Consider the following 13,485-nt stretch of genomic DNA (forward strand, 5'->3'; position numbering starts at 1 on the left):
ATGAAGTAATAGTAAAGATAAAATAAGTTCACATGTCTAAACTGAGTCTCTATAGCAATTTTTTGACGCATTCAGGAATTCAAATGTTGGAAAAAATGTAAAAGCTAAGGCTTTGTTTCATGTCAGAAGAAACTGCTCTGACTTGTCTGTTGGTGTGTGTGTTTTTTTTTTTTTTTGGTCCACTGAATGAGAAACTGGACAAGTGGTTTCAACTGTGTGAGTTGGCATTGTATATAACAGAAATATTTTATATAGGATACTTTATCAAACTTTACTGGTTTGCACTTTGAAGTGCTGTCTTCTCTAGAAATGCAGCCATATCGAAGTTAACCAATAAAATATATTTTTTTTCAGTGTTATCCATCACTGAAGTGCCTTAGAATGCACAGCTTTGTTTGATGTGTGATAATTTCAGTTGAAACAAAAGACTGGTGGGACTATCAAGCAGCTCCTCCCCATTTAAAAAAAGGGCTAATAGCATTTCACAGCTCTGCCCGTTCAGTTGTTGAGTTCAACTGACTTATGACAGCCTCAGTTTATAATGGCAATGCTGAGTCTGTCAAAGTTTATTTTTTATATGTATTTAACTTGTAAGAAGAGTAGTTGCCTGTTTGCTGGCTGTATGTTTGTGTGCGATGCATTTTCCACATTGGGGCTAGCCATTTATAAATATACATGCCTGTCGTGTTACAGCATCCTGGATTTTATTGGTTTCTCCCCTCATTATTCAGGCTATTTAATATTTGCAAGTATTTACATAAATGATCAGACACGCAATTACATGTAAATATATGACTGATTTCAGATAAAATAATTGATCCATATTGGCAGATGTTTTGGATGCATTTTTGTTTTAAATAAAAACATCTAACTTTAATATTTACATATTGGTACTAAAACTCCAAATACTTACATTTTGATTTCAGGGGTGCTTTAATATCCACACACTAAATTTCCCAGAACTCTTTACAGATTTTATTATTTATTTTTTGGCAAGGCCTTGGCAATCACCAAGAACTCTGTAACAACCACAGTGCATTACATTCCCTTAGAACACCTTACTGAATGTTTAGCAATGCTTTGGCAGCCACCCAAAACACTCACATTTTCTCTAGGAAAAGTAAAACTGTGGTTAACTGTTTTAAAGGGACATAAAATGCTTTTCCACATCCGTTTCTTTGTTCACATCCTTTTCATTGTTCACATTTTGAGCACCATACAAGGGTCAAAAAAATGTTATTCTGAGTGACTACAATGGGCTCTGAGGTCAAAGCCAGCCCTTTGCCTTCATAATGCTACGGATATTCTCAAAAGAGAGTGAGGAGGATTACATAGTATACTGATTTATTAAGGTGAATGTTCAGGGTGGGCTACTGACTCGCTTTCATTGTACTTATGAAAAGGTACCAGCTATTGCACTAGCTGCTGTTCTAGCCGTCTGCAGGCTGTAATTTCTTTTAGGGATGCGGATATGTCGTCCTTGCTGTCGCAGTACAGTTGATTTGTATTCAGGTTGGGAGCCGGTCTGCATGGTGTTACAAAATGGAATCCAGGTTTTTCATATTGGTACCGGCCCCTCTGGGGCAGCATAAAGCCCCACTAAAGCTAGTTTATTGAAGCCCATTTCCAGATTGGATATTGAACTCCCAGATGCTAATGGCTCTGCTGTGGACCCTCTGTTTGTTCAAATGCCAAACTCAGTTGAGCCAAGCTTTGAGCAGGTGGGCGGGACCAAAAGAAGTATAAAAAATATTAACCCTGACTCACAAAATATCATTTTCAGAAGAGATGGGCAGTGGGGAAATGGATGAGACAGGCTGTTTGTCAATGTTTTTAATTTAAATTTATTAAAAAATACTTATCAAAACAATGCACACAGTAGTTATTCTCAATAAAACTCATTTCCCATACATTCTCTTATTCAAAATAAGTAGACACATTTTAAATCAGTAATGATTGTAACAATTGTGAGCATCTGTTGAGGTGAGGAAGGAAATAGTTGTAACTGTGGCTGAAGGTATAAAGTCAAAATTGTAATGTATGTCATCTTTGTTGTGAGAAATGGTTGCATCTGCGAGGTTGAATGTCATGATTTTTAATTAAAGGGTCATGAAATGCCCCTCTTTCAGTTCAAGTGACCCTCAGAATGTAAAAATGCAACTTAAATGTTCTTGGAGAACTGTGAGCAGAAGATATGGGTATGGCTGGGCAAAGCAAGGAATAAAGAGGGATACGAGCAACTGTTATCTATCAGTGGCCCATACTGACTCTGCCTAAAAATCTGAGGTAAAAATGCTAGATTTTAGATTTAGTGAGTGCTAATTCTTAAATTTATACACACATCTGCCGAAATTAAAGAGACAGAAAAATCATGTGAGACACTAGATTGTTTGGAAAGTTGTATTTTATCAACATTTGGAAGACGTGTCTATCAGAGGATCCTTCTATGGGCTGATATACGAGTGATCTGCTGAAGAATCAGCTGATAGACATGACTTTCAATATCAAAATGTTCAATTATCAGTCTACGGTAAATTAGCGCTGCACAGTAAATGGTTTCAGCATTGATATCGCAAGGTGTGGATTGGCAATAGTCACATCCCGACATTGTTTTGGTCATTCTAAAACACCTTAACCATTTCAGTATTAGTGTTATTAAATTATTAATTACCTCCAGAACTGTCAAGAGCGTCTGTGCTCCACGTCTTGACGCCTTCAAACGCCACCATGTGTCCATTGCATGTTGGCATTGTCTTCTGAGGCACAAGTCATTTATTAAATGAAGAACAGATTTATGCAGCTTCTCCAACCGCAGCAAATTCCATTTTTACTATTAATATTTGGCGCCAGTTAATCAGGAAGTAACGATTTTGTTCTCTTTGACTCATTGGATGAAATCGCTGCTTTATTCACATTTCTTTTATGCGATATTCCAGTTTTGCGAACTAAGTTAATTAGCATTTTTGGATGGAAACAGCTATTTTTACAATTTGTGCCATCAAAGTGTTTTTACTGTATTTCAGACACAGAGGTGGAAATTACGACCCCAGTGCATTGACTGAAATTGCATGCCACAGTTGCTTTTTCACCACATGAGATGTGAATATTTCATAACATTCCATGATATTGTGCCAATTATGGCTAAAACATAAAACTTAGATAATGCTAGCTGTCCTTTTGAATACAGCTGATGAAAAACAAAAATAACAATTTATATTTGCACTGTAAAGCTACTATCATATTAGATATAGGGTTTATTAGTACGGTTGCCATTCATTTTGTGCTGCAAACATTTGAGAAAATGACAAAGTTAAAATTTTAAGAATTACTTAAAGTATTCACACTTGTTGGTAAAAGTTGCAAGTGGAGTAAAAATTGTGATGTATAAAGTCTCTAGTGAGAGAAAGAGTTTCAGTTGTGAGGTGCAAAGTCACATTACTGAGAAAGTCAAAACTATGTGGCACAAACTTTAATTATTATAATAATTTTGCACGTCCTCCCCATTATGGTGTGGGTTTCCTCTAAGGGCTCCAGTTTCCCAGACAGTTTAAAGACATGCAATATAGGTGAATTGGATGAACTAAATTGCCTGTAGTGTGTGAATAAGAGATTGTGTGGCTGTTTCTCTGACGGTTGTACTCTCAGTGCTTGGTTGTGGCTGTGTAAAACAATTATAATTGACTAATTGGTTCATACCACTGTGATGACCCCTGACAAAGCAGGGAAAAGTCGAAGGAAAGTGAATGCGTGAGACATGAAGAATCAGTTTTTGCTTTGTCGGCTGCACATCCATGATGCGAATCTCCACATCTTAAAGGTGCTCTATTGGATTGAGCTCTGGTGACTGTGGAGGCCATTTGAGTACAGTGAACTCACTAACATGTTCAAGAAACTAGCCTGAGATGATTCGCAATTTTTGACATGGCGCTTTATCTTGCTGGAAGTAGCCATCAGAAGATGAGTAGACTGTGGTCATAAAGGGATGGACATGGTCAGCAACAATACTTGTTGCTCGATTGGTACTAATGGGCCCAAAGTGTGCCAAAAAATATCCCCCACACCATTACACCACCACCAGCAGCTTGAACCGTTGATACAAAACAGGATGCATCCTTGCTTTCATGTTTTTGATGCTAAATTCTGACCCTACCATCTGAATGTCACAGCAGAAATCGAGACTGATCAGACCAGGCGACGTATTTCCATTGTCAATTTTAGTTTCCCGTTCTTAGCTGACAGGAGTGGCACCCGGTGTGGTCTTCTGCTGCTGTAGCCCATCCGTCGCAAGGTTGGACGTGTTGTGCATTCAGAGATGCTCTTCTGCATACCTTGGTTGTAACGTGTGGTAACTTGATTTACTGTTGCCTTTCTATCAGCTCGAGCCAGTCTGGCCATTCTCCTCTGACCTCTGGCATCAGCAAGGCATTTGCACCAAAAAAACTGCTGCTCACTGGATATTTTCTCTTTTTTTGAACCATTCTCTGTACACCCTAGAGATGGTTGTGCGTGAAAATCACAATATATCAGCATTTTCTGAAATGCTCAGACCAGCCCGTCTGGCACCAACAACCATGCCATGTTTAAAGTCACTTAAATCACCTTTCTTCCCCATTCTGATGCTCTGTTTGAACTGCAGCAGGTCTTCTTGACCATGTCCACATGCCTAAATGCATTGAGTTGTTGCCATGTTATTGGCTGATTAGAAATTTGCGTTAACAAGCTGTTGGACAGGTGTACCTGATAAAGTATTGATTTTAGCAGTTGTATCGATGTTGTGTGTGTGTGTGTGTGTTTAGGTCTGACAGTTTCAGCTGTCATTGATGAAAGTCTGCATTAATGTGTACCTAATAAAGTGGCCGATGAGTGTGTAATATTACAGTTGTAATGTTTAACATCTCTATTGTGAGAAATGGTTGTAATTAAGGTATGAAGCCACAGTTACAATATATAAAGTCTTAATTACGAGAAATAACTGCAAATGACAATTGTTAGAGAGTCACAGCCGTGTTGTATAAAGATTTAGGAATGGAGGATTACTGGTTATAGTTCAAGTGACTAATGCTTTAAGTTCTTCCATTCTTTGCTTTTAGTAGCGCTCGCATTGTGTTCGTTGCTTCGTAACAGACCTGAGAGTGTATTGTCAAGTTTGATGACATAATTTAAGATTTCCATACTTGAGATAAGATACAATTTTGTAAGACAGGATAGGTATGTCAAATCAAGTTCCGATTGGCTTCTGTAATACTAATTTGTGAGTAATCCTGGTTTTACGCATCACATCTTAAATTATGACCTAAAATAAGTAATTTTCGGTCATATGCTTCCAGAGGTTTGCAGGCACGACTGACAAGTAGTCATAAGCTGCAATTGCAAGATATACATTAGCAATTTTCAGTCCCAATTGTGAGGCATATTTTGGTCTGTTTGCTGAAGTACTTATTATATGCTTATTGCCTATGTTATTACCATGTTACCAAGACTGCTGCAATGTACAACTGACTTGCTTCAAAGGGCATAATTTATTTGCAGTCATTTTGTTTACTGATGTTTATAAACTTATAAATCAGTCATAAACCAGGAGGATAAAAAGCCACGCTTTATTTCATTAACATCAGTCAGTAAAACAACCATTAGCAGGCCATTTCCTGGCTGTTGCTCAACACGCCTCTAAATTAAATATATTTACTCCGCACAAACGACAACATGACCCAAAAGAGAGCATTATGCTTTTCTCACCAGTTGTTCAGCGCATTTGACGGGTCACTGAAGCAAGGATATGAAATGGAACCGAGCAGATTGTAGATGTTTAAAGAGAAGCTCCGTTTAGTTTTCCTGTGGTCATCTCATCCACACTGTGGCTCATTAGTATTCAAATCGCAATTAAACTGTACGTTCAGCAGATGGGGAGAGCTTAGTGTCTGAAACCCGGCTCGCTGCAGTGTTTTGAGTGATATCAGCATGATGGAGGGCATCTCACCCTGAAAGTCCTTCGGGTGTTTCTACATTCTGCTTTTATTAATGCCTCTGCAAGTTTCAGACGGCGTGTGTTATTTCTGAACGCTTCATTTGAGTTGGCTGAGATGGCTTAAGGAGCAGACGCAGTGGAGTTTGCTTCTGGCCTGTGAAACGCATCCCTAACGGATCTCTTCTTCTATTATCATGTCGGAGTAAAGATGCAGTGGAGTAGACGGCGTGCTGTTTTTCTTCTCCTGGGCCTGAAGACTGTTTTGATTGTGTTTGTGCGACGCCTTCTCTCTTATCTGTTTGGAGAAGTCTGTCTACCTTTAGCAGGTGCAGTGTACAGATAGTGCATGTCACCTTAGTTTAGGGAATTCTGGGAACACTGCCAGATCTTTTTGGAGGACTTACTCGCAAAGAAGCTGTCGAGATAAATATCATGGTTTTTGCTACAAAAACTGATTGTGTTTTTGTGCAAATGTAGCAGACAAAGAATATAATTAAACGTGCCTTGCCAGTTTTTAGTTTCTTCATCAAAAAACTATGAATTGGATCATATTAAGACCTTAAATTTGTCATTTAAAAACATTAACTTTCTCATATTTGACCATTTTTAAGATGATCAGCAATATTTCCCCTTTTTCAAAATGTACTCCATCTATCAATACAACTGTCTGTCCATTTATCTAATATTCAGAGCAATGTTTTAGTGCAATATTTCACTGAATGGGTAAAGCTGACAGGTATTTTTATCACTTTAAATCTGGCCGCATTTATTTAGCACCACTACCTGTGCATTATGTAAGGATATCCAGCCAGTTGTTCTCACGTTTGCAGAATAAAGCTAGACAGGCTTATCAGCAGCCCGATGCAAAGTGGTTATAATCTCTGATATCATGACATTTCTTCTATTTTGTAAGAAAAGTAGTCATATTAGTATTGTGTTGTCTAAAAATGAATATAACAATGTTTGAAAAACCATCTTGTTGCTCTAAATAAAAAAGAATGTATATATTTTCAGAATAAAGCAAAAATAATTATTGATCATGCTATTAAATATTTCTTTAGCACCAAATTAGCATAATTAAAAAAGTAATAAAAAGTATAAGTAATAACATACAAGTAATTAAAATCACTGCTTCTCAAGGATCAAATTGCATTTATTTCTTAGTACAGGTATTTTGGAATCTTAATTAATACACTGTCCATTTGGCCCACATATTAAGTAATTGGTGAAAATAATTGAAAATGATTTTGGGCTTCTATTTTCCAATTAATACTTTTTGAAGTCAAAAAAGTTTGTTGCAGAAACATTGATGTCTGTGTTGTATGATGGATGAGAGAACGTGCTGCACACATGCAATTACAAAAAAACACCAGCAAATTAATAAAAGATCCATTTGACAGCAGACATGCTGAAAATCCTCACTATGCCAGCACAATTTTTTAAAAAATGCGGTGCGTTTTCTCACAACGCAAACAATTTACTAAAATGCGGTGCATTTTCTCACAACATTTTTAAATAGCACGGAACACAATGGAAATGTTTCAAGAGGACCCTAAAATGTAACAGACCCAGCTATTTAGGTTATGGTTAGGTTATATTTAGGCTAATAAAATACAAAAGATAAGGGAATCAGGATGTTAAAATAACAAACAAAAACTCACCTTTCAAAGACCACCTACAACTTCACTGAGCAATAGTCATGGCACGGCGGCATCCATTATGTTTGTGGGTCCACTGCAAACATTTTTCCGTCTAATATTTTTGCAAGTGTTGTGTAAACATGCAGGCTGTTTTCCACTGTGTATGCATTGTGAGGATTTGCACCACGTGTGCTGTCAAATGGATGAAGATCTTTTCTTTATTTGCTGGTGTTTTTTATAATTGCACGTTTTCTTAAACTGCAGCATGTTAAGCCCTCCTGGCCACCGTAGTATTGGACTATGGAAAGGTTATATATATATATATATATATGCATGCATTATCTCAGCGCTTGCATTATTTGGACACTGTTTATCATGGTTCCCTGAGGTTAATAACAAATCTTAAAACTCGTGCTCATCATTGTGTGTTGTACATTCAGGTCGGATGGTCTGTTTTATCAGTCTAAAGTTTTAAACATTGACATATTTTTGTTTATATAATCTATTCTGGGTTTACTTCCTTTTTATCTGCAAACTTGCATTTGTAAAACTTGTTTCTAGTACTAGTCTTCAGTTTGGTCTCAGTCATTTTATTGTATGTATTACAATACTACACTGGTGCATGCAAAAATGTAGAGAAAAGGCTATTAAAGCTTTCTTTGCTTGGAATAGCTTGCAAACTATGTGTCAGTTTAAGCAGTGGATTTCACTCCATACAAGATTTTAAATGATGTGAAATATAAAACACTGGTCTTTAGACATTCTGATGTTATAAATGTCATTTTATGTGTGTGTTGATGGATTAATGATATTCCATGTGAACTGTGTACCGTTAATCTTGGCCAGGATGCTCTTGGAAAAGACTATTATAGTAATAGTAATAAAATAGTTTTAAAGGTAATTGACTGTGTCAGGTTTATTAGACTTAATACACAGCATAATGCACAAACCTCATATTTCTCCCCACCTGCTTGACTTCACCTATTTACATTTAATAGCTCACCAAGAGACATTTTAAGTAGGAAGTACATTTGACCATTTGCACACATTACTGTGAGGCATAAACACATAAATATGCATGTGAGTATTAGAAACCAGTCTCCTTTCAGCCAGAAAGCCCTTGGCTACTGAACTTGGGTCTGTACTCTGTATTACCAAACTTAGAGAAAGGCTGAAATAGCTTTTTTTAAAAATTCATTTCTTTAAGTATTGATTTGGTACCACGGTAAAGGTCATTTTGACAAATCAGATTGGCCAGATATCAGCCTGAAAAATCAAATCATTTTAAAAGAGATTTAGAAATGATACCATGGAGTGCTTGCTATTCAGTGTGTGTTACAACTCTTCATTTTAACAGACATTGTTTAATTTTCCAAATATTGTTTTGACCTGACAGAGAAAAAGAGCGTGAAGCAAACCAGGAGACGACTTTCGGAGAGATGTGGCTGTTTTTTGGATGCCGTCACAAAGACAAAGACTTTCTTTTCAGGTATGTATGTATGCAACGAAACAAACACACTTCAAAAATCACTTTCCTCATCCTTATATTCAAAGATCATTTTGGTGAATGATGTTATTATGATACCAAAAATCATTATTTAATATGAGAGCTTACTACATTAACACAATATCTATAACATGACTGAAACCTAAAACAACAGAAAAGTATTTAAATAACAGATGACCCAACATATAACTTTAGATTCTAAAGCTTTCTATTGGCCAGCATAGTAGTGCAGTGCTTCCCACATATTGACTATAGTTGGGCGGGCCACCCAGGTATATTAACAGCTGCCCAAGTATATTTAGTGAAACATTTTTTTTAAAACTGTTATTATCATCCTTTTACACTATTTTGTATCCGCCTAATATAACCAAACATCCACAATTAATTAAGTAGTAGACAATCTTCTCTCATTTACCTGTTCGTTCTGTATGCGTGAGACCTGTCAATACTCCCCCAGATAATCTCACATGCTCTGCAAGGACTCACAGAGACGTGCATTTTTGGGACTTAAAAACCAGTCTGACCAGGATTTCTAAATCTCCTAAAATATCCGGGATTCGGCTTTGGCTTGGCTTTGCAGCTGACTGTGCGCACAGCCATGAGAGTGAGAGAAACATTAAATAATTAATTCTTGAATCTAAACGACTGAAAAATTTACTATATACTCGGAGAGGACGAAACGACTGCTCTAAACAGGCTGCAAAATATATGTACACTATTAGTAATGGTTAATCAACGCATTTGCTGTATTTAAATATTCTAAACGATTTAATATTGCAATTATTATACATTTTAGAGATATTGTCTGTTTTTATAACCTTTTCTGTTATTTATTTCTGCTTTGCTGTATATTTTATATACATATCTAAAATGCTTTGTCATTCAAGTTTGCTTTGAATATGAAAGAGAGAGAGACAAGCAGATTTTATCTATCAGTGGGTGCACATGGCTCCTGAATAGCATAAAAGCAAGAGAAATAGTGGATTTCTTTTTTATTTCAACAGTCGTTTTTTAACTTTAACCCATTGAAAAGAGACCGTGTAAAACAGTGTCATAATAAATAAAATTATTGTCAAAAATTAAATTATGTAGTTTTTTTGTCGCATATAGTTAACTATTTACGTGATGAGTAAATGGTGTGTTTCAATCAGGCCACCAACGCAACTATATTTCAAACCTGTGGGAACACTGTAGTGCCCTGTATTTTATTAAAATGTTAATAAACTAATAAATCACATGACACTGCCACCTTTATGGTGAGAAAATACTGATACAGCCTAGTCAATCTTAAGTTAGCGAAAAGAATGAAGCTAAATAAGAGCTCTTCTTGCCCTCAATTGCCTCATCAATCTTGGATACTAAAAAGCGTCACTAAACAAATGACGTTTATTTTACTTAAAGCCTATTTGAGGGCATGAGCTCTTATTTTACATTCATTCATTCATCCATATTCTTTTCGGCTTAGTCCCTTTATTAATCCGGGGTCGCCACAGCGGAATGCACCGCCAACTTATTCAGCACATGTTTTACGCAGCAGATGCCCTTCCAGCCACAACCCATCTCTGGGAAACAATCATACATGCTCATTCACACTCATACACTACGGACAATTTAGCCTACCCAATTCACCTGTACCACATGTCTTTGGACTGTGGGGGAAACCGGAGCACCCGGAGGAAACCCACGCGAACGCAGGGAGAACATGCAAACTCCACACAGAAACGCCAACCAACCCAGCCAAGGCTCGAACCAGCGACCTTCTTGCTGCGAGGCGACAGCACTACCTACTGCGCCACTGCGTCGCCTCTTATTTCACAATATACATATTTTTATTCCATGAAAAAATAAGTTAAAATAAATTGTGCATAATTTTTCAGGATTTTTAAGGTTAAATAAGTGAGTTACTAATGAGCAATGATTTATTTTCTCTTTTTATTCTCTTGTTTAATTTACACTGAATGATGGACAGCATGCCTGTGGTCATTTTAAGAGCTGTACTCTTAAAGTAATTACCCAAAGTAATAATCTAATGATTAATAAACACATCTGAATGCTTTCTCAACTGTTTACATTAAGATTTTACTGATTGTGTTTATGTGGATATTTGCCAAAATGGGCATTTGGACATAATTTAGCATGTATTTGATTATTCAAACACAATAAATGCTTAAGAGAGCCGAACTGGCTAAGGTAATTTCCATTCAAGTGCTTCAGGTGTGTGTCAGTCAACACAAGTTTATTTATGAGTCTGTCATGCTTCGCTTATTTTAAAAGCATACACGTCCTGTGCTTTATTTTCTCATTCATGCAAATTTCTTTATCAATTCTGAATAATATGTGCGTATATTTATACAGTTCTGTGCTGCATAGATAATGGCAGACACATGCTGTCAACACAAAGCGAATACCACTCTAGTTATGCATTGATTTTTAAAGTACTGATACTAATAACATGAAAAACTGTCAACATAGGGTATTGCAATACTTTTCCAGTAGCAGTATATCATTCAATTCTATTATGTGCACCATACAGTGGTGTTAGCAGATAACTGTTTTTGCATTTACTTGAAAAATTGTCAAGAGGTTGACCTAAAATAAACAATATGTTAACTATATATCTTGAATTTTGAATAACCTCATTATCAACTGTAATTTTTAGAATAAACCTTATGTTTATTAGCATTAATTATAGTGCTCAGAATAATTGAGCATAATTGAGTACCATTTTGAAAATTATTATATTTATCCATTTCTCAGTAAATTTAGGCAATGTATTTTGGTGTATTTAAACAAAACAGATTAAGATTAAACAGATTATTAAAATAATATTTTTGTCACCAAACATATTTAGAAATTGAAAGATAATACAATTAAATTCAAGGAAAATATTGCAAAAAAAAGTATAACCTACAAAATTTCACCTAAATTTAGAAATTTTTTTGCCTCTTTTGATTTGTCTCTTTTTTTTTAAATTTGGATTTAATATATTTTCTATAACATAAATTTAAGTGTACTAGTTTTTAGACCGTTATCGTAAGTTATTTTGTTAGATAAGCTCCAGATTTGGCTTCAATACTGACTAATCTAATGTACATGCAAAAAATATAATATTCAGGGCTTTTTGATCACCAGGCATTGTGGTTAGTAGTTTTCCAACGTTACTAGCTACTCGTCATTTTTACTAGCCACAATTTTGTTGTTGGGAAAATATATTTGATATGTATTAATTTGAATTTGACATGCTAAAATTACTTGATTTAAATTTTTACAATTTTTCCCATTTTATGTCCCATGGCTTTATTAAGTTTTTTGTGTGTTGTGAATAACCTTGCAAATGAGTTTCATAGTGTCACATTATAATTAGTTTTATTTCACATGACTTTTTAGGGCTTATTTTAAATTAAATGTAAAAAATGTGTCGAAGCAAGCTAAATATAGCTGCATAAATACACTTTTTATTCAACAAAAATGTTCTTTAAAAACATTTTAAAAAAATTTGTCATAAAACCATGCAGTGTTTTCTGTTCAGGCTAAAGGTGCCAGATCACCAGTTAACTATACTTAAATGGATAGTTAATCTCCTTTTTAAAGCAATTGCAATGGATGATAATTAAATAAATAAGCAAGAAAGCAGGTGGAAAATACTGTGTGCGATAATGAAAAGATGATCAGGTGCATGATCACAGTTAATGTTAAAACCATTAATAATCTGTTTAAAGAATGGTTAAAGTGAAAGCGGCAACCGCTGTTGCTTATAAATCGGGAGCTCTTGAAAGCAGCAGGACTGTAGGTGCACAAGCATTGCTTATTGTCCAGTCTATTTCAAATAGAACCAATCCAACCAGTTGTGTTTCCACAGTTGCTTCGTGCAAGGTAACGGCAGCACGCCTCTGTCTCACCATGCACGTGATCACCCTTCACTCGCTAGTCACCTGCTGCCTTTTGCTTGAGCGCGAACAGTTATTTTAACAGTTAGTCGTGCTGCTTCACGATTCTGAGATCACATTTGCACGCATATTGACAAATGATCATAAATTATAATTCTAATCTTTAGTGACTATCCAGCACTGGCAATTTAATAATTATTTTCAACCAGCCAAAGTGGCTAGTAAGAGCAGCTGTCTAACCCACCACAGCTGAAATCTACCCGCATTTAGTGGGTTGGCTGGTGTTAATCTCAAGCCCTGCTAATATTGTATAGCTTCCTATTAAAAATATGAATTTAAAAGATAGGTTTGTGAGGGGTGTACTTATATATGCTGAGCACTGTTTATACGTAACATAAAAATTAATCTTGTATTGTTTGTATCCCATTACCATTACTTTAATTAGATGTATGCTCAAAATACATTGGTTAGACTTAATAAAATAAT

At 35.8% G+C, this 13,485-nt stretch overlaps 1 protein-coding gene across 1 annotated transcript in view; it reads left to right on the forward strand.

Moving 5' to 3' along the window:
- Positions 1–13,485, forward strand: part of mtrr (5-methyltetrahydrofolate-homocysteine methyltransferase reductase) — a 52,993-nt gene that overhangs the window by 23,195 nt on the left and 16,313 nt on the right. Inside the window, exon 13 of the mRNA XM_056450629.1 lies at positions 9,002–9,094. Within this exon, the coding sequence (XP_056306604.1) occupies positions 9,002–9,094 (93 nt within the window). The remainder of the gene's footprint in view (positions 1–9,001; positions 9,095–13,485) is intronic.

This window comes from Danio aesculapii, chromosome 24 (genome assembly GCF_903798145.1).
Source record: "Danio aesculapii chromosome 24, fDanAes4.1, whole genome shotgun sequence".
NCBI classification, from domain to species: Eukaryota; Metazoa; Chordata; class Actinopteri; order Cypriniformes; family Danionidae; genus Danio; species Danio aesculapii.